General features: G+C 50.3%; 4 protein-coding genes across 4 annotated transcripts; 2 read left to right on the forward strand and 2 right to left on the reverse strand.

Annotated features, from left to right (window-relative positions):
• Nucleotides 1–2,345: 2,345 nt before the first annotated feature.
• On the reverse strand, nucleotides 2,346–3,523 carry KD926_009604 (uncharacterized protein; the record flags this gene model as incomplete). Its single annotated transcript, XM_053095348.1, has 3 exons — nucleotides 2,346–2,638; nucleotides 2,705–3,239; nucleotides 3,326–3,523. 3 exons carry the CDS (start codon nucleotides 3,521–3,523, stop codon nucleotides 2,346–2,348), a joined length of 1,026 nt encoding a protein of 341 aa, XP_052960171.1.
• Nucleotides 3,524–6,185: 2,662 nt separating this feature from the next.
• KD926_009605 (DNA ligase (ATP) DNL4) lies at nucleotides 6,186–13,370 on the forward strand (the record flags this gene model as incomplete). Its single annotated transcript, XM_053095358.1, has 13 exons — nucleotides 6,186–6,216; nucleotides 6,321–6,537; nucleotides 6,599–8,204; nucleotides 8,267–8,533; nucleotides 8,590–8,734; nucleotides 8,788–9,719; nucleotides 9,928–9,988; nucleotides 10,071–10,125; nucleotides 10,208–12,321; nucleotides 12,370–12,501; nucleotides 12,554–12,683; nucleotides 12,734–12,839; nucleotides 12,894–13,370. The coding sequence occupies 13 exons, from the start codon at nucleotides 6,186–6,188 to the stop codon at nucleotides 13,368–13,370; spliced, it is 6,273 nt and encodes a 2,090-aa protein (XP_052960172.1).
• Nucleotides 13,371–15,210: 1,840 nt separating this feature from the next.
• KD926_009606 (uncharacterized protein) lies at nucleotides 15,211–16,638 on the reverse strand (the record flags this gene model as incomplete). The annotated part of the gene is made up of 1 exon (XM_053095370.1): nucleotides 15,211–16,638. The coding sequence occupies one exon, from the start codon at nucleotides 16,636–16,638 to the stop codon at nucleotides 15,211–15,213; it is 1,428 nt and encodes a 475-aa protein (XP_052960173.1).
• A 1,973-nt stretch (nucleotides 16,639–18,611) lies between these two features.
• Nucleotides 18,612–21,684, forward strand: KD926_009607 (putative C6 transcription factor (NirA); the record flags this gene model as incomplete). Its single annotated transcript, XM_053095381.1, has 5 exons — nucleotides 18,612–18,785; nucleotides 18,843–18,897; nucleotides 18,959–19,916; nucleotides 19,988–20,356; nucleotides 20,418–21,684. 5 exons carry the CDS (start codon nucleotides 18,612–18,614, stop codon nucleotides 21,682–21,684), a joined length of 2,823 nt encoding a protein of 940 aa, XP_052960174.1.
• Nucleotides 21,685–21,735: the final 51 nt, after the last annotated feature.

Consider the following 21,735-nt stretch of genomic DNA (forward strand, 5'->3'; position numbering starts at 1 on the left):
GCTGATGAGACCATCGACATGCCATGTTCCACGACATTGGGCAGATGTTGCATTTCCTCGTGAACAAAACCTGCTCCTGGGCTTTGTGTCACAGGACTTGAATAGTTGTTTATAGGGAATACTTGCTTGTGGCGCAGGGAGCCACCCTGGGACTGGGCAAAGTATTGGGGTCTGTTCTCCCCCAAGGACATTTTGCCGTGTGTCGGCACTTTGCAGATATATCCCTCGGTCATCGAGATATTCTTCAACGTCCATGGCCTCAAGCCATTCTCCCTGTAAAGGCTTGATATTTGTCATTAGCCTTGTCCTAGTTTTACCTCATAAGATCTGCTGCACTGATGGTGTTGGTAGCCGAGGAACAAAGTCGCTTTCACCTTCAACAACGCGGTAAATTTGCGGGAGCCGCGCTGCGGAGAGTGAAAGGTACTGGAAACCAGCCACTGCAAAATTGATGCGAGATAGTCTTGGAAGAGCGTTGATCATCAGCCCCTCTGCTCCAAGTAATTGGAGAGGAATACTCAATGTTGGAAGTTGGCTTCCATAATCAGACCCACAGGACAAAATAGACACAGCACGCTCAAGGCAGGCTCGAAATTTCCTTTCTGATACTGAACTCGTGCCGGATCTGTCCGTACTTAGAGAAAGAGCCACGACTTCAAAACCTGGGGTGGATGACTGGTGGAGAATATAACCCCTCATCAATCCAATGCCCTCGACAGACTCGTTCCACCTGGGCGTTGTCATTGCAGGCAAGCATATTCCTGGGCTTTTCTGATACGTGCTTGGCGATAAAGTGAAAGTTCCGAAAACTGAGCTTGCTTGTACGCTTCATGGGTGATTGCGGTCATCTCCGTGACGGCTTTTTTCCAATTTTTTCATTCATGCTACACTTACGCAACCCGCCAATTCAGAAAGGAATAGAATTTCAGGTGTTTGCCTTGGTCATCTGGAAGACATGAAGAGCGGTTGTGGCAATGAAGAGGATGATGAAGATCACTGCCGCAGCCATAGAAGGCCCGTATCAGTAGAAAGACCAGCTGGTATAGACGTAATTGCAAACACAGCTCATTGTAAAAGGCGTTCTGAGTTTTTTTGCGTGAGAAAGAGTATGTAAGGTACGACGCGAACAATGGCAGAGGGAGACTGAGTCGTAAGAAGAGTCGAAGAACTTGGTTTCAGAGCAGGATCAATAGGTAGTAGACTAACAGACCTAGGTACTTGATTTCTTCTGCCACTTCTTGGCCCTCCCTTTCCGTTTTAGTGCTCAGGCCCTGCCGCTTTTTGCTCACTGAGTACAACTGAGCACGCCCCTGAGCGCCCTGATCCACTCACTGATCATCTGAGTGCCGTGATTAGCTCACTGAGCATGAGCTGAGCATAACGGCGGAAGGATTCATTGACAGAATCAGGGGAGAAGATTAAGAGCAAACGAGCAGACCTGCATGCATACTCATGGCCAAACTGTCTGTTGTTGGTAGGTAGGTGGTGAGTGAGAGAAGTGAACAGGCAAAAAAAAGGAATTAGACACAAGGTCTTGAAACCAAAAATTAAGAAAGTCTCGACAGCTGCAGGATTCGACTGCGCACTCGAAAGTACGCGCTATTATGGACCAAGAGGAGCCTAATTATCACACCTCTTGTGTATATAATAGTGACATCTTCATGAATAGCAGGCACGCGCCTTAACCACTCGGCCAAACTGTCTAATTGATGATCACAGATTTACCCTGCTGGAAAAAAAAAAAAAAAAAAAAAAAAAAAAAAAAGGAAAAATGACAACCTATTCAAAGTTATCAAGCCATAGTGGAGGGGACTTGGAATCCAGAGTTTCGAGTTATGCGCGGTCTAGATGTCTGCATTTATGAATCAAGTATCTTACCAGCTACCTAAACTATGGCCGGTTCTTTTATGTACACAACAACTTTCTGGGAAGACCGCTCTTTTACAATGCAACAATATCGCTCGTCTGGATGTATAGACAAGCGGCCAATCTGCCAGATATCGATCCAACACTATACTATTGTAGAACGCGTACGTAGGCAAATATGGGTCTTTCAAATAAAGAATGAATTGGTCAGACACTATCCGACAGATCATTGATGTCTCATACTTTTTGGTCGATAATGGCGAATGGATAAGGTCATACAGTTTGTCTCTGACAAGTTGACAACAGATGAGACTATCACACGAGTCTAAAACCTCCTTAGATAAAGAATGTTCATTTTTTCAATACTGAATAGGGTATTAGAATTGTATGTACGGTACATCTAGACACCGGTCTTCAAATCTATTCTATATATACAAGAATGAACATGACTAAGTATACCTAGCGAGCGTGAGGATCATCTAGAACGCACGGGGAATGACCGGAGCAGATGAAGGAGTGGCATCGGCTGTCGGTGCAGGACTGAAGATTGCCGGGGTAGACATAGGGATCACTGAGGAAGACGGCATGGTCTTAGTTTTAGGGCGACGGGTCTTCTTCGAAGTGGTGCTAGTAGTGGTGCTGGTGGTGCTGTCCGTGGTCGTGGTCGAGGTAGAGGTAGAGGAGGTGGAGGTGCTATCATCCTTCTTAGTGGTGCTACTGTTGCTATCTTTCGTAGTGGTGGGAGCAGCGTCCGTGGTCTTGCAATCCTTGTCTGTGATAAAGTGGACGAGTCAATAAGGATTCTCGGCATCCCGTCGACATTCGAGGCAGGACTTACCATCACGCTTGCACTTGTCATCATTCTTCTTGTCGTCGTTCTTCTTGTCATCCTCCTTCTTAGGATTGGGCTTTCTGTCCTTGCAAAGACTCTTCTTCTTCTGGAAACATCCCTTGCTGGTTCCGAAGTCATCCGTGGCATCATTCAAGTTGCCGAAAATCGAACCCATCAAGTCGAAGTTCCAGTCAGGGACGTCGCAGGCCTTTCCGATCCAGTTGTCGAAGAAGTTGGCCGCATCCAATGAATTATCAACGAATGTTTTGGCACCCTCGACGGCCCTTCTGACACCATTGATTGCTGCACCGCCAGGCACAGCATTAATACCAATCTCGGCAACGGTCTCAAGACTCGACAAGAAAACAGCGCAGATAATGTTGTCCAGCATCGAAAGGGCCTCTATCACCGGCTCGATAAGAGGTAGATAGTCCTCGGGAGTTCCGCAGACACAATTTCCCGGAATGTACTTGTTGCCTTCGTCGTCGCGGCCGAAGAGCGAGGGATCTACATCATCGAAATCAACCACGGGCGTGTGGCACTATGATTGATCAGTCAGTCATCATCGGGTTAAGCAGAACAGTATCCTTCAATTCGTTACGATTGAGGGACTGAGACAAAACTTACACCCATCCCCTCGTTGCCCTCATGCTCGGGGCACCATGTCTTGCACGGGGAGCTACCCAGTTCCATGTCCCCACCTTCAACATAAACGTAACACCATCCCTGGGTTGCAAAATGTGCCAGCACCTCCTTATCGGAGTTCTGACCGTTGACGGCTGGGAGGAGGCCACCCAGAAGCAGAAGAGGCAATATGGAAAGCATCGTAGTCTAGATGCTGTGAAGAAATGAAACAGAAGTATTGTGGGACTGCCTCAGTAACTTCAGGTTCGGTTACTAGGTCGATTGTCTGTGTGTATTGAATATTTTGATTTCCATAGAAAATATGGGGATCCAGACCCCCTTAAAAAGCCTTTTTACTCTTCACGCTATGGGTTACAGCTCTGCCTGCGGCCCTGGCATACTCCTCTGGAATGATTAACTTCTAGAAAGGCCCCCAAAGTCAGCAGCTAAATATCTTGGCCGTTTATCTCCTGACGGTCGCAGAGGCACACAGACATCTAGATCCATCTGAGCCCCCACCGAATAATAACGGTCCGCCAATATAGAAGGGGCTCCTAGCTGGATACAGATTCCGACTGGAGATTGAGACTTGGCACAGGATGAACAATCCAGAAAATATGGAGACGACATCGCCTACGGTGCTTAGTAGTTTCAGCCTTGCGCAATGAAAAAAGAAAAAGATAAATTAACAAAAAGAGAAAGAGGAAGTAAAAGACCAGTGCAACCTACGGTGTACAGGCGCCAGTTTCCTCAAACTGACCCTGCCAATCAATATCAACTTTCAGTTTAGGCTTCGGTTTAGGCCCGTGAGCATCTCGTGTATGCGGGTCGGGGGAGTTTTTAGGGATCAGCCTTTTCAGCCTGCAACGCCCGTTCCTTGCAGCCGGCGCGATGTCACTTTTTTGCCCGACTTGGTCATTCTCTTGAATACTGCCAACCCTTGGTTGAACAATCAATCAAATATCCAATCCGTAGTCTCACCTAAGATTCATTCCTTGATTATTGTAAGTTTTCCACCCGTCCCGGCGTAGTGGTCTGTGAACCATTTTCTTTCAAACGACCACCGCTGCCTTCCCTCCTGATTTATTCATCCCCACAATTTGGCCCCCTTGGAATGCAGCACCGGCTCTAGTCCGAGTTATTAATACGACTCCAGTGAATTTGTGCAATTAACTGTCCTACTCCTTGCAGTTGACCGTGGCTCAGGTTTGACATGATCTGCCGGTTCTTCTAGCCCCTGAATCAGTTTTCCCCGATCCATGCATAGCGTGGCCTGCACGATGAATCCTCCGGATTTCTTCAGCTTCATCGTAGATTGTGAGGTCCTCCAGGGGCTCTGACTTGGTAAATTGATCTTCTAGCCTCTCATTCCTTCGTGGTTACGTTTATTTTCCGAGATTTGTATTAATCCAGTTCGCTATACATCTTTTTTCACAGAGATTCAAGAAGTCGAGGGTTCTCTTCTTCGTTAGCCGAGAGATCAGGACTAGACATGGCGACAGACAACTTTGCTGCGCCGAGTCAAGGAAATGTGATATTCTTTGCTTTCAGAGAAAAATAGTTGTTCAAATGATGAAGAGCTCATGAAAAATATACCCGACGTGGCTCGATGTTACTAGACGTCTGTCAGGAAGATCCTTATCCGCTGACCCTGGCCACTTTCACAGAACATCCATCGATATCTACTGCTCTGGTGCCCCTGGGCGCTCGTTCGACAGTGCAGGACAGTTCAGATAGCGCATATTCGGCCACACGCATACCCGTTCCTGTCCGACGATGCGCGAAACCACGGACAGCAGATGCAGCAGATCGCAATGGGCCTGCAGTAGTTCGTCATTCTGCGTCGGCTATCATGATGCAATCCCTGTCGGTTCGTTTCAAAACTGCAAGTTCCAGGGGGCATGTCCGAATGTTCTTGACGAGAGGCATGTTGCATATTATTAGACTGCGAACATATGTCGAAGTTATAGTCGAGCGTTACATTATAAATACTAAGACTCTGCAGGACACCGTAGCAAGAGGGTCGCCTGACTTGCCTTAAAGCTTAAGTTGGCCCGTACCTATCGGAGTACCACATTTAACCGACTTCTATCTGTCCTTACTCTTTCAACGGATGGCAAGATTTTCTGTTCTTGAACTCCCCAAAAAGACAGCGAGCGAGAGAAAAAAAAAATTTCAAGAAGGCATAAGAAAAGAAAGCCACGGCAGTCAGATGCAAATTGTTTTGGCAGCAGAATAGATTACCTGCATCTAACCTCGGAGCAAATTGGCCAATACTCCCAAGGAATTAATCTAAAATCGCTCGCTAAAGCCGGCTTCGCGAATTATCCGAAGGGAGCGCCTTTCGTCATGGAACCTGCCCCCGACGCATTGGCCAATCAGTCTGGCTTCCCCAGGCCTTTTCTCTGAGGTCACTAAGGGACTAAACAGACTAGCCTCGTGGTGCCCCGGCCAAGGGCCAAACCGTCCTGTTTCCCCCGCTTCTTTGTTCATCGTTCCTGCTCGACTGAGACAGTGAGGCCTGCGACCCGGTGGTTCGTCCCCATCAACTAGCGAGCCACTTCTCCGTCTGGCGTGACAAACTTTGGTTTTCCCGCTGCGTTGCTGCCTCCCGCGGCGCCTCCTATTCCTCCTTGCATCCCGCTGGATGCTTGAAATGTCGGAAGGATTATACGTGGCTATGTCGACGATACTAATACTCTAATAATAATGATGACCGTGCTACACATCAGATCGTGATATACTCTTCGCGCTCCGTCTGGGATCTTTCCTTCCCTTTCCCTTTTCTACTCCCATGCGATTCTCGCTGCCATGCCAACTTCCTCTGTCCAACATCCCCAGAATTTATCGTCCATGAGACGCCATGTCGCCGGACAAGAGCGATGCGGGCTTAGGTATGACTACCAACTAGACCCGTGTGTTCTGTTCTACTGGTGGGAGACGTGGGAAAAAGACAAAGTACTGGGGGTCGTCTAAATTAACCGCGACATTCATATAGAAGTTGCAAGCCGCCATGAAGCCGACGAGACACATCCCGAGGGCCCTACCGACGATGACCGTGACGCGCAGCCTAATTCAGTCACCACCGGTCAAACGAAGTGCTCAATCTGTCAGAGTACCTTCCGGCGGCCTGAGCACTTGAAGCGACACTTTCGTAGTCACACCAAAGAGAAACCTTTTGAATGCGCACAATGCGGTCGGCACTTTTCACGAACGTATGTGTCCTTTCTAATTATCAATTGACCCGTTGACCTGACAGTTAATTCGATGTCCCAGTGACACTCTTCACCGCCATGAGTTGAGTCACCATACCGTGGGAACCGACGGCGGAAAAGACCGCACCCATCGTATCACAGTCAAGACCTTTCGAGCATGCTTCAAATGTGCGGTAGCACGAGTTCGTTGTAGTGGGGGCTCCCCGTGTGTCCGCTGCGAGAACCGATCTCTCGAATGTCAGTACCCAACGGAGAGGCGGTCTAAGGTAAAAGCGCGAAAGGATGCGCCCGCCGATGGGGTCCTGGACAAGGACAACCGTTCATCAATGCATGCTTTCAGCGCTACATCTTCGAGGATGGAAGAAGATGTTTCTCACAGCCAGACTGGGTCAAATCCTTCACATCGGCCTCCTGAGTACCAGGTCGGCCAATTCCAACTGCAACTTTCAAATATAAGTGGCCTCAGCCCGCCTTCCACTGTTGCGGCCGAACGCAACCCGTATACCTTTTCCAGAATACAGCAAAGCGACATTCAAAATGCCCGGAGACCTTCTCAAGCCGAAAGTTTGAGTCTGGCGAGTGAACCAGCAGACGGACGCCGATTTTCCTTACAGCCATACCCTGCGCTAGAGGTCCAGCGCGCATATCCACAGTTACCCATATCAGAAGATCGAAGTACACTTTCGGATGGTCACAGGCTTTCAACCAGCTCTCACATGGGCAGTTTTCCGCCGGGAGTGACAGGCTCCACCCCTCATGTGGATATCACGACAGCAGGGACCAGTTCGCAGGTACCGCTGGGCCTCGCGCCCTCTTTCCTGGACCAGTCCATGTTTTCCACCATTAATTGGCTTCCAAGTGATTTGCTGCAAGATCCTGCCAATGAAAGACCTGCTGCGTCATCGCATTCGTTGCAATCGGCAGCCCTTGACAGCCCTTGGGGTCGAACGCCATGGCTACCTCCAGTCATCAACATGAATAATAGCTCAGCCTTACCTGAGAATGTCTCCCAATCACCAATGGGAAATGTGTCCTTAGGACCAGTTATGGCAAGTAATGAAAATTACAGACAAAATACCGGTCATTCGTCTTCACTATCGACTTCTATATCGTCAACGCCATCAAACCTGGAATCTAGTGCTACCAAGCGCTCGGCAGATCACTACATAGAGAGTGATGGCGCCAGGCTTTCAAAGTATAGGCGGAGACAGAATTCCTGTGATGTACATTCTACGGAGTTTGCCGACATCATAACCCGATCACAACAAACTGGCGATGCACTGGGTTTTTCTTTCCCTGTGTTCGAAGAGACAGAAAACTTTACTTCCGGCGAGCATGTTTCTGATTATCTGATCGAACCCTCCACATACGATAAAATTCGCGGATGCTTCACAGAACTGTGTTGCTCGGAAAATATTCTTTACCCAAAGTTTGAGTCCGAAAGATTTCCTGCCTCGAATACGCTCTCCAATTTCATACAACATTACTTTGGTTCTTTTCATGCGGTGTATCCTATTCTTCACGCCCCTACTTTCGACCCAAACAAATGCCATTGGCTATTGACTCTAGCAGTGTCGGCAATAGGATGCCATCTTGTGGATTTTGCTGGACAAGAGGCATCTAGTGCAGCATTTCATGAATTTCTCCGGCGAGCGATCACCGTGGAGGTAGGATTATCGCAATGCGACAAGCAGTGGCCACTTTATAGCTAACGTTTTTCACATGATAGAAGGAGAAAAGCTGCGCCAGTCAGACTCCTCTTTGGCTTATTCAAGTATCAACACTCAATCACATCGGGTTACTTCACGGCAGTAATGAACATGCCAAACGAAACGCACTTAGTAATTTTGGGAGCTTAGTTGATCTCGCAACCAAGGAGGATTTATTATGTTCCTCGACCCAATCGGGACTCTTCTCAACCGGGAACCCTGTGGAGCAACAATGGACTGTTTGGGTTGAGGATGAATTGAAAAGACGGACAGGCTACTTGATCTGGGTAGGAGTGATTCAATACCCGCCAAATCACCGCGAGATCCTAACATACCATGTCAGCTTCTGGACTGTACACTGACGTACCATTTTGATGCCCGTCCATTACTTTCTCTTGACGATGGCCTTGCTCCCCTTCCCTCACATGAAAGCCTTTGGCAAGCGAAGTCGGCCGGAGCCTGGAAACAGATTTATGATAAGGCTTTGGGTATGTACATTGTCCTGGTTTCACAAATTCTGTCTAACTGTTTGGTCCTCCAGGTCGAGGACGCTTTTCTCTCTACGATGCCGTCTTGATCATGTACATTGAAAAGAGACTGGTTCCTAGTATGGGAGAGTTCAGTCATATTCTTCTGATTCACGCACTCTATCATCGAATGTGGGAGGTTGGCGACTATTTTCGTCGCCCCTTGTCGTTCTGGAACCCGACCGCAAAGAAACAATCGCGAGAAGCGGCAATTCCAACGGGATCTGTGTGGCTCCCGGGTATCCCTTCATATTCAAAGTGGCGAAATAGTGCCTGCGACTGCCTAGACATTCTTCATTGGACGGCAAATAGTATCATCGCCAAGTCAGGAGGGTTTGAGCATCCGACCGTTTTGCATCTTCATGAAGCCCGAATTGTGCTACTCGCCCCCTTTCATGAAATACGATCCTTGGCCACCTCCCTAGCGACGGGGAAGGTCCACTGGAATGAGAGACAACAAGCCATCGAGTGGCATTACATACAGCGATGGATCAAGCACGACCAATACAAAGCGCGTCTTGCGGTTATCCATGCGGGTGCATCCCTGTGGCACACCCAACGATATTCGACCAATGCGTTCCACGAGCCTGTGGCCGCCTTCCTTGCGATCCTCACTCTCTGGGCCTACGGCCTCTGCCATCCCCAGGTGCCGCCTGAAGCCAGTGGTTCTTATGCCGGATCAATGCGCAGACCGTCCAATGAGCCGAGTTCCGTTCAACTGGATCGCCCTTGCAACGACGAGCTAGTCCAAATGTTTGTTCGTGAAGGTCAGGTCATGAGAGGAACCATTGCTGGCGTGGGGGATATTTGCGGCCCTGATGGACCGAAGAGAATCCTGCGGGCTGGGTGTGCGATCCTTGCGGGCATCAATTCGTGGGGGATATCGAAGCAATTCATGCTGACATTAGCCAAACTCGCCGAGGCGATGTCTCAGCTGACTAGCGTAGTAAATTAGTGAATAGATATAATGTTTATACTGATTCTCTCTTGTTCAAAGGTACTTCACAAGCAAGCGCACGCAGAAAGAAAAAAATAAGCAAAGAGTAATAAGTTTCTTCACTGTTCAAGATAAACGGAGAACACCAAGGCGCCATTCCCAAAAGGGCGGAATGATGTCACATGGCCGCCAGCTATCTTATCGGTGCCTGCTGCAGCCTAGTGTTGCGCATCTTGAAGCCACCGAGTACAAATATCGCCCATTGAGTTCCGCTCCGGGTCTCTCACTGATATGACCAACTGTTCTATCAATACTCGATCGCCTATGTCCAGGACTAATCTCCAGTATACATGGATTCAGACGAAGTGATGGAGCGCGATGGCACCTCCAAACATGAGCCCGAGCTAGATGAAAAGTAATTCTTCAGCGGTGTTATTACCAGTACCCTCCTGATGATCGACTAGTAACTGACCATGCGCATTTCATTTCTATTGCAGATTTCCCAACCGACCACGAAACCATGCCTCGACACTCCCTTTCCACGAGCTCTTCCAATCCCTATTCAACCCTCTCAGTGACATCAAAAAGAAACCCGCCGGCGCCGCGGGTCCGCGTCGAAAAGTCGGCCCTCATGGCCAGTCCTCAGCGAACCTCAATCCCCTGGAACGACGACGCGATGTGATCGAGCGGTTTATCTCGCGGTGGCGCAAGGAAGTCGGCGATGACATATACCCCGCGTTCCGGCTGATACTTCCGGACAAGGATCGCGATCGAGCGATGTACGGGATCAAGGAGAAGGTGATCGGAAAGATGCTGGTGAAGATCATGAAAATCGACAAGAACTCCGAGGACGGGTTCAATCTCTTGAATTGGAAACTGCCGGGCCAGGTGAGCGCGCATAGTATGGCGGGCGATTTCGCGGGACGGTGCTACGATGTGATTTCCAAGCGGCCGATGCGGACGGAGGTCGGGAGCATAACGATCGAGGAGGTGAATGAGCGGCTGGATCAGCTCTCGACGGCGTTCAAGGAGGAAGATCAGCAGCCGATTTTGGCGGAGTTTTATCGCCGCATGAATCCCGAAGAGCTCATGTGGTTGATCCGCATCATCCTCCGGCAGATGAAGGTCGGCGCGACGGAGCGGACCCTGTTCAATGTCTGGCACCCGGATGCGGAGAACCTCTACAGTATCTCCAGCAGTCTTCGGCGCGTGTGTTGGGAACTGCATGATCCCAATATACGACTGGACGCCGAAGATAAGGGGATCGCGTTGATGCAGTGCTACCAGCCACAGCTAGCTCAATTTCAGATGCATTCGCTGGATCGGATGATCAGTCGAATGAAGCCGACCGAGGAGGATCCGGTGTTTTGGATTGAGGAAAAGCTTGATGGGGAGCGCATGCAGTTGCACATGGACTCTGACGGTTCAGTCCCGGGAGGAAGGAAATTCGGCTTCTGGTCAAGAAAGGCGAAAGATTACACATATCTCTATGGTAATGGTATACACGATGAGAACGGGGCCTTGACAAGATACTTGACCGATGCGTTTGCCGACGGTGTCAATAGTGTGATCTTGGACGGCGAGATGATCACCTGGGATCCCGAGCAAGATGCACCAGCGCCGTTCGGCACCCTCAAGACAGCCGCGTTGGCGGAGCAAAGAAACCCGTTCTCGAACGGGGCCCGGCCACTGTTCCGCATCTTCGATCTTCTATATCTTAATGGGCGAGATATTACGCGATATACGCTTCGTGACCGTCGCAACGCGCTACAGAAATGTATCAAATCTGTTCATCGCAGATTTGAGATTCACCCCTACGAGGAAGCAACTGGCAAGGCCGAGATTGAAACGGCACTCAGGAAAGTAGTCGCAGAAGCTTCTGAGGGCCTGGTGCTCAAAAATCCCCGATCACCTTATCGTCTGAATGAAAGGCACGACGACTGGATGAAAGTCAAGCCGGAGTACATGACCGAATTTGGAGAGTCACTGGATCTCGTCGTCATCGGAGGTTACTATGGAAGTGGTCATCGGGGCGGCGCTCTTTCGAGCTTCCTGTGTGGATTACGAGTCGACGGGGCTAGTTCATCACAAGGCGCGAGTCCGACGAAGTGCTACTCATTTTGTAAAGTTGGTGGAGGGTTCAATGCCACCGATTATGCCAACATTCGGCACCATACGGACGGCAAATGGACCGACTGGAATCACAAAAAGCCGCCGACGATGTACATCGAATTAGCGGGCGGCGACGCTCAATATGAGCGTCCTGATATGTGGATCAAGCCGGAAGACTCGGTTGTCCTGTGTGTCAAAGCGGCCTCGGTCTCTATCAGTGATCAGTTCCGAATCGGGCTGACGCTACGTTTCCCTCGATTCAAGAAACTGCGGATGGACAAGAACTGGAAGAGTGCCCTTTCAGTGCAAGAGTTTCTGGATCTCAAATCGAACGTCGAACAGGAACACCAAGAGAAGGTGTTTGATGTTGACAATTCCCGCCGGAAACGGACCAAGAAAGTTACCAAAAAGCCGATTGCTATTGCCGGGTACGATGAGAAGGAGGCAGAAGTCGAATATGCCGTGCCATCTGGAGAGATCTTCAAGGGACTCAATTTCTGTGTGTTGCACATCCACCCGCCTGTCACTTTCTGCTAACGTAGACTAGATATTTTGACGGATTCAAACACCCGTGACAAGAAGACCAAATCGGAGTTGGAGCAGCTGGTCAAGGCGAACGGGGCCAGCTTCTTCCAGAAAGACAACGCCGCCCCAAACACCATATGCATTGCAGACAGAAGTAAGAAAAATGTGATGTCCCAGAGCGCAGCAACAGACTGACTCTTGAGCAGGAACGGTCAAGGTAGCTGCCGTGCAGAAAAAGAACACCAACATCGTCCGTCCATCGTGGATCTTGGATTGCGTCCACCAGAACGTGATTGATGCAGGACTTCCAGACTTTCTGCTTCCGCTGGAGCCGCGGTTTGTACCTTCTCTCTACCGTGACGGACTGTCTGCTAAATCATATCTAGACACATGTTCCACGCCACCCCCGAGAAGCAAGAAGAAGTTGCTAGCAATGTTGATCGATTCAATGATAGCTATGCGCGCGACGTCACTCGCGAAGAACTCAGCGAGGTAAATACCAATACCTAAGCCTCGTCATGTCCCCAGTGCTCACAAGACATTTAGATCCTAGAGCAAATGACTAAAGACCACGCATTTGACCTCCCCCGAGATACTAACGCCGAGAGAAAGCTCCACGAAAATATCCAGGAGAATGTAAACTCCGGATGGGAGGTGCCATGGGGATGGCTGTTCAGAGGCCTGACATTCCACTTCCACTCGACCAAGCAAAATGACGCCAGTCATCCGTACCGTCTCCAGCTGGCAAAAAACACAGCCCGATTTGCAGAAGCGATCGTTGCAGACTCTTCCAGCGATCGGACCATCACACACATCATTGTGGACCCAGACACCCCAGCATCAGACATTCGCCTGATTCGAGAATCACTGTCGACGACGCACCGCAAGAAACTGCCTCATGTCGTCACCGTCGAATGGATCGAAGAAAGCTGGAAGCAACACACCCTCTTGGACGAAGAACGTAAGTCATCGGCTTCTAAGCATATACACACTGGTGACGATCTCTCTAACCCCATTGATTGATTACAGGGTTTCCCCCTAGTATGACCTCTTCCTAGGATCAGAGGGGGAAAGGAAAAAGAAAAGCGACCAGGAAAATATCCACGTCAATTATGAATCATGACCAGTACCACCCTACATAGTATTAACACTCCCCACCCCTCACCACCCGCTCGTCTCTGCTCCGATAGTAGTTAGCGAGATCACTACCTACTCCGGATAGTATAGTATAGTTAATTTTATCTTGTCCATAGTCATCATACTCAGATACCCCACACCCCACCCCCTCAAATAAATGAATCAGCACCGATATGACAGGTCAGCCTACGATCCCTTATCGGCATCTGCAACTCTGCCCAAATACGGGCACGAGGCGTCATCTCCCAGCAGGAACCAGGATCATCCAAGAGAAATGAATCCTAGTTCGAGAATAAAAACAGGTCCCAGCGCCTACGAAAAATGAACTATCACAGAGAGTCCTTTCTCCTCTTCGTGTAACCTACTTCGATTGGACAGAGATAAAGACCTGCTGCGTCTGGTCGTAAACAGGCGCCTAAGTTCACTATGTGTAGGTTCAGTGCCTAGATAGGTAGGGTAGTAATTTGTCTCGGACAACGGACCGCAGTCAGGGCTGTGTCTGTGTGATCTCGTCGAAGACCTGTTTATTAGTTGCCTCTGACTTTCCCGAGTCACGGGGATGACAGAGGAAGCTGACAGGAAAGTGATGGATGGATGATCTGACAGTCATATCTATCCTGATTATTATTATTTAATTTCTCAGAGTAGACAAATTATGTTTACCCGCCGGTTTCCGGATACTACCCACCTATCTACCCACTATCTACCCACTATCTATCCATAATCTATCCATAATCTATCCATCTATATCGCGATGCATACGGCGCCTGTGAGGTTGTTCTATTATTGGTGTGTTTGGTTGTGTTATATTGATACTGGGTCTTATCTACCTAGGTACTTTTACCCCGTAGTTCGTATCTATCTATCTATCTACAGAGGAATCGATCGGATGTCTTCCCGACATTCCCTTTCTGCCCAAATGGGTAAATTAACCCCCTTAACCCCCTTTTTAGGTACTCTGTAGTCTGCACAATTGTATAGTCATACAAGTACGGAGTACATGAAACACAACACCCAGAAGTAAGAACTAGTAACTAACCAGCAGAGTACGGGGTCCTCCGTACACCGTAAGGCAAGGAGTAATAGAATATACCACATCAATTCTTGGCCTACTTAATAATAGCCATGATCTTACCTCCGCTATGTCCTACCTATGTCTTGTCCTACTCTTAGATCCATACATACAGTGTAATACATAGGGACGGAGACATGTCGCGTGATGACGTCCTCACAACCTAACCGAAGGACCGACCGACCGACCGACCGACCGAGATCTTCCCAGCAACGCACGATGGTGTAATACGTGTTCCCCAGACGGGACGACGGGAAGGGGAGTGGAATGGAAGTCTGTAATAATGACGATGTATTGCAGTGTTATTGCTTGTCAGGTGTGCCCCTGGCCGCTAGTAAGATAGATGATGTAAGGAATCGACAAAGAATGTTTCTTCCACTCCTGTGGAAGTTCCGCTTGTAGTTCCCCAAAAATAACGCCTTGCGCCCGCTTCTCTTGGCTCTTCTACATGCTTGGGACCAGTTAAATGAAAGGGGAAAAAAAAGGACAAGAAAAAGAAAAAGGGGCAGATATGTACAGAAGATAGAAAGAGAAAAAAGAAGAGAAAAAAAAAGCAAAAGCAAAAGACAATTTGAGAAAGTTAGAAAAAAAAAGGGGCTAAAGAAAGAGATCATAAATGAAAAAAAAAAAAAACAGAAAGTGGCCTGACCGTCTTTAGACTGCGGGAATTCCGACCCATCTAGACGGAATAGAATTCTCTTCTATTTCTTCGTAGTCATCGTAAGGCGTGAATCGGGTCTGGGATCCCTTGCGAGGCGGAAGGCACACACGAGCCCGAGTCGGGATGTCATCCCGGAGCTTGCCGCTGCGTCGCATGTTCATTTCGAGAACGACCATGCGCAGGAAATCACTGTTCTCTCGGGGCTCGCGCTGACGTGTCATCGGGGGAACCTCTGGATCGAACCGATGGACTTGTCGGTCGCGACCCTCCGAGCCAATGAGATGAAAACCGCTCTTCCGGCTGCCTCGTTTGCTGGATCGATGATACGTTTGCATTTGAACGGAGACGGGGCAATTTCGGGGATCGAGCGATTCATGCGGATGGTCGTGATAGGCATACATCTCCGCAGGTGAGGCGGTGATCGGGTTGAGGTAGCGTCGTAGTGCCGGCGACGGCGGCTCCTTCATGGGCGGAGGCCGACGGTCGTCCGTCATCTCAGGGGTAATCGTAAATAAGGATCGTGTCAGGAAGTCGTCGGGTTGGACCGACGGCGAGGCGAAGGTGGAAACCGTTTGGGCTGCAGACTTAATAGCCCGCAGCGAAGCCGTTAGGTTGGATTTAAATGTAGATCCGAAGCGTGGAAATGACCGGGGCGCCGGAGGCTTTGAGCAGTTCGAATCCGCAGTCGTCAATCGGGGCTCAACAACAGCCTCCTCCGTCTCGAGATCAGAAGAGTCGTTGTCCAGCAAAGGATGGTCGAATGCGCAATTCTCGGATTGCGACCAGCGACGACATCGTCGCTCCGAGGGACTGCGCTGGCTAGAAGGCGTGAGCGACAGCGAGTAGCTCGACGGTGACTCTATGTCGTGATCGAGCGACGGAGTAGATTCGAGAGATAGGGAGCGATTAGAGAACTCGCTGGCACAGTCGCTTTCCATCGCGGATCGATCATTCCCTTCGGGAGGGCTGAGGAGGAGGTCGAGCGCGGTGTTCCCACTCTCCTCCACCCCGTCCATCAACAATCGGCTAAAATCCTGCACATGGTCGCCTCGAGGTAATTTGCGAGACTCTCGGGTTGACGACCACTTGCGTCGAGGAACTGGGATCGCCGTGGCTTCCAGAATCGAGGCGAGCGACGAAGGTCTGCGGGCGGTCTTGGAGTTTCTAGGAGTCCGCGGGCTTTTGTTGCCTGTCTCAGGACGAGCTGATGCGGTGCGAGGAGAGCGTTTGGGGGGGATGACAACCGGACTGGTTTGTATCGCTTCTGGCGCATCCTTATCGGGGAAATCGAGGCCGGAGACGTCAGGGGAGGCAACGAAGTCTGCGGCGGACTTGGACGAGGGTTGATTTCGCTTGCCATGTTTCCAGGAAGGATACGACGACGGCACAGAGGTAAAGAGAAAAGCCCTAGGAACCATCATCTTTACAGGATATGAGCATAATACGATATGCTGCCGGTCGTGGTGGATGGAGTAGTGGTCGGAGTAGTCGGAGTAGTATCACTGATAAGACGGCCTAGGCCTGACGAGGCACTCTGATCAAGAGTCTGGACGAGATACATGGATAGTAAAGAAGAGACCGAAGAAGAGAGAGGACGTCTTCGACGGAAACTTCCACGGAGGAGGGATCGGAATAAATAAGTAATAATAATGGAGGAGATGTGTTGGCAGTCGATCCCAGACCAGCGGAAGCCCAAAGAAGACCCAATGCGGGAAGCCGCCCGGATGCGTATGCAGGCACGCGAGTCGGCGGATAAAGGATAACCAACGGAGTGGTACCTCAGTAAAGGACGGGACACCGATCAAGGAAAAGAGGAAGAAGGAAACGAAGAAAGGGAAGCAAGAGTGAAAGTCAGCCGGGAGGGGGGGGGGCGAAGAATGACCTCAAGAGTTGTAAAGTTGGGAGGATTGGGAGAGGAAAGAAAGCTAAAATGGTCGATAAGGAAAAGGAAGAATAATCGAATAAAAGAATAATAATAGCGATAATCGGGTCCCGGCAGATGCCAAGTGGACTCCCAATCCAGAATGACAGGCGGTGTGAGGCGTGGCTGGGAGGCGGTCAGCTCCGATGAAGTCCCAAGACAGTAAGGGCACCCCGTTACCGCTGGCAGTACAGTACCTTACCCACGTATTATTACCTTTAGTGTTAGGTAACAACGGGCAGGAAACAGCAGGCGGTGGAGGCACGACCCATCCGGCATTAATAATCGCTTGCGTTGGGTGGACTTGGGTGGACTTTGGCCGAGTTGTCTTCACTGCGATGGAGAATCTGCCGTAAAAAGTCTCTGTGCAGTGGATTTGTGTCGGAAAAAGCGGTAACGGGTGTTTCTCTTTGATAATTCTCATTACTCTTCTTCTTCCGTGCAGTTATGTCCCATTTGCCCTATTCCTCTAGGGCTAGGGTTTGCACCTTCTGTACAAGGGACACTGCACAAGCATAGGTACACAAGTGTGCGCATAGTACTCCGTAGGACGGTTAGGTCAACTAGTTTAAGACCCTGTTTCTGCCTCTCTAGCCTCTGGTCAATGGAGTGATAATGCAGTTGGACCGAGATGCGTTCGATAGTCTGAATCTGACCTATCACTCCTGATCCAGATCATGTACGGGGTACAGAGAACGAATAGTCCCTTTAGATACCTGTATGATTGCATCCTCTACCGTGTATGATATGTAGAGCCAGAGATACGGAGTAGCAACCTCGATATTCTCATGATTGACTCCGGATTCCTCAGGCGTGACCGCTTAGTCAGCCGCACTGCGCGGTTCTCGCCCGCGGGAGATTTGCCTTCCAACCAAAATATCCCCCTCGGAGAGAGGCTGCCAGGAGATCTTCAAAATCTACCCCGGAGTACCTACAGCTTGCTGAGTGCTAGGCGTCTGGCCTTAGATTGCCTCATCACCGTTGCCCAATCACCGATCTGATAATCCGGCTTCTTATCGCCTTCTGGCCCCCGCTGACCGGCTCCTTGCCATTCCTCTATCACCATCAGCGGCTCCCCCCGCCTCCACTTAGCGGGTCATCGAAGCTCTGGGGAACAGGTTTTGATATTCGATTCTGATCCCATTCGCTGGTTCGTCGTTGCCTGTCCAAGTATTGAGGTTCAGTGACCCCGTCGTTCGTCCTCTCATGCATGCTTGTTATGCAACTGTGTCAGTAATGTCCCCCCGCGCCCCCTCCCTATAGCCGCCGTGCGCCCTAGTAACTAATGCGCCTGTCATCGTCATAGAATTTATGCAGTTGATACCGTAGTCTATGCGTCGTCTCGCGCCTACTTGTCGCAAAAAGGTCGCCGCGGGCTTTCCTTCACCTCATTTGCTCGAACGCTTTCCCTATAAGCATGCTTCGTTCTAAATCCGGACTTTCCTCGATCGTTTCTCGGTGGACTCGACAGTGATGGAGGAAACTTCGGCGGAGAACCCCCCGGGGATGGACCCGGGAGCTGCAAACAAACCCTCGCGAGGGAAGGCGTCGACGAGAACCCAGACGCCAAACCCGAATGAGGGCCCGGCCTCGAAAAGACGTTGTGTCAGCACGGCTTGTATCGCTTGTCGAAGGAGAAAGTCCAAAGTAGATGAACCTTCACCCCTTTCTATTTGATCGCATAGGTCTAACTTATGCTTCCAGTGCGACGGCAACCTACCGAGCTGTGCGGCCTGTTCTTCCGTTTACCATACGACGTGTACGTGCTGCCTTTCTCCTGTGACATGCGGCCGAGTCCGTTTAGTTAATCCCACTCCCAGGTGTCTACGACCCCAATTCCGATCACCGCCGGAAGGGCGTATATAAGAAGGACACCGACACGCTAAGAACCAAAAACACAACGCTTCTGACTCTGATCCAGGCCTTGTTGAACTACGAAGAGGAGGATGCCTTTGAGCTGGTACGACAGATCCGCGCTTGCGACAACTTGGAGGACGTTGCCCAGTCGATCATAGGCGAGCAGAAAGATTCAATAGCGACCAATGGGGATACCGTGCTTGGCGGGGATGAGGCCCCGTCACCGGCAGATCAGTTTGAATCCGAGCTGGCGGGCAAGATGAGTGAATTGATGCTGGATGGCTCTCGCAAGCTTATCGGTGGCACATCGAATCTGATCTTTTTACCGCCCGGCTCCGAGCTGTATGAGTTTAACCCATCGGTGGATGACAATGAGCTAAACCAGGCACAAGATCGTTCTGTCACCAAGTGGACCAGAGTAACCAGCGACGAACAGCTGATCAGCCACCTCCTGACCATGTACTTTACATGGCACTACCCCTTTTTCACCACGCTTTCCAAGGATCTCTTCTATCGGGATTATGTTCGCGGGGTTTCCAGCCAGTATTGTTCGTCATTGTTAGTCAATGCGATGCTGGCCCTAGGCTGTCATTTTAGCACCTGGGATGGGGTACGAGAAGATCCCGAGAATTCGGCGACGGCGGGAGACCATTTCTTCAAGGAGGCTAAACGGCTGGTCCTGGAGAACGACGAACACGTCAACGCCAAACTCTGTACGGTCCAAGCGCTCGCCCTCATGTCTGTCCGAGAGGCAGGGTGCGGGCGCGAAGGCAAGGGCTGGGTTTACAGTGGAATGAGTTTTCGCATGGCGTTGGACCTGGGCTTAAATTTTGACTCGGCCACCTTTGGAGCACGCAACCTTGACGAAGAGGAACTCGATGCGCGGCGAGTCACATTCTGGGGCTGCTTCCTTATTGACAAGTTTGTAACCCCTACCGTTCCCAGCGTTCTGATGTTTGTTGAGTACCTGTCTAACCTCGCTTTACATATAGGTGCTGGTCCAATTACCTTGGCCGCCAACCCCAGTTGCCGACATCCAGTGTGAGCATCCCAAAGATGGAAATTCTGCCCAACGAGGAAGCTGGACTCTGGTCTTCCTACACCGACACTGGAGCGATTCGCGAAACTGCACAGCCATCGCGAACGAGGACGGTGGCGTTGCAAATTTCCAAACTTTGTGAAATCAGTGGAAATGTTCTTATATTCTTCTACGACCCCACGCCCAGGGAACGACCTCTTTCCAAACAGGCTGAAGTGAAAAAACTCTCCGATATTCATACGAAGCTGGTAGCTTGGAAACGAGAATTACCGACGGAGTTGGAGCCAAAGGAAGGGCAGCTTCCTCAAGCCCTTCTCATGCAGTACGTCATTCATTGCCTTGTCGTTTATCATCCAAGATATCCAGAGCTAACGGTCATGCAGCATGTTTTACCAATTACTTTTTATACACCTATATCGACCCTTTCTCAAATACACGAGAGCCAACTCCCCTCTTCCCGCCTATGCTTCACCTCGTAAATTATGCACGCAGGCCGCCTCCGCTATCTCCAAATTGCTTCGAGTTTACAAACGCACCTATGGCTTCAAACATATTTGCAACATCGCGGTTTATATCGCACACACAGCTTGTACTATTCACTTACTCAACATGCCCGAGAAGAACGCTCAGAGAGATTTTGTTCATGGCCTCCGGCACCTGGAAGAGATGGGGGAGAGCTGGCTTTGCGCCAGGCGCACACTGCGAATTCTCGAAATATCTGCCAATAAGTGGCAGGTAACACCCCCTAGCGAGGCTGCGGTCATATTCGAACAGACACATGAAAAATGGGGCTCTTGGGGGTCATGGGATCAGGCGTCGTCTCCGTCCAATTCCGACATACCCTCTCCTGTAGCTCCACCACCCACCTCCCACCCGTTAACGACACCTGAGGAGAGGCTTGCGGCTGTGAATGAGCACGGCGGATTTTCTGTTTCAGCTCCGCAATCCTCGATGGGAGGTGCAACCTCTCGATACCCTGGAGGAGTATCGATGGCGGACACTGTTTCGGCTATGCGCACTGCTCATCGGGCCGCCAGCGCTCAGATCGCTCGGACAGATGTACCACTCCCAGAACCAACATATCTGAGACCATTAACACATACTTATGGCCCGCTGCAGCCTGTCCCACTATCCCAGCACAACGCTTGGTATAGCTCGAATGAATCACACGTTGGCGCTATGGGGTCTGGGCAGAGCATCGCTCCCACCTCAGACTCATCTCCTACTAGCTTTGAAACGCCGGAAAACCTAGTGGAAGAAAGTCAGGACTGGTGGTCACGCGATCCCAGCGCTCTGCACCTGGCAATGGGGAGCTGGAACCAGAGCTGGAATCCTGGGTTCACCGGGCCGTCATCAGATCCGCGTTTTGAGAACTATGTTCCTCACCCCAGACACCCGTCAGACCCTGGCAGTCATACTCCTCGACCACCACAAGCACACCAAGCGCACCAAGCGCAACCAGGACAGCAAGCACATCAAACACAAGCACAGCAAGCTCAATCGGTACAACAAGCTCAGTCAGTGCAGCCTGTGCAGCCTGTACAACCAGTGCAACCGATCAGTTACCCCATCGGAATGTCTCCTGGCATGGTGCGACCCGACCAAGCTCCCGGGTACAGCCACATAGGCTTTTCCAACAATTTCCAATAATAGTCCAGAAAAATGTCGAGAGAAAACTGTATTATGATATGATGTCGTGAA

This window comes from Aspergillus affinis, assembly GCF_023601865.1.
Source record: "Aspergillus affinis strain CMG 70 chromosome Unknown NODE_6_length_556011_cov_87_064024, whole genome shotgun sequence".
NCBI lineage: Eukaryota > Fungi > Ascomycota > Eurotiomycetes > Eurotiales > Aspergillaceae > Aspergillus > Aspergillus affinis.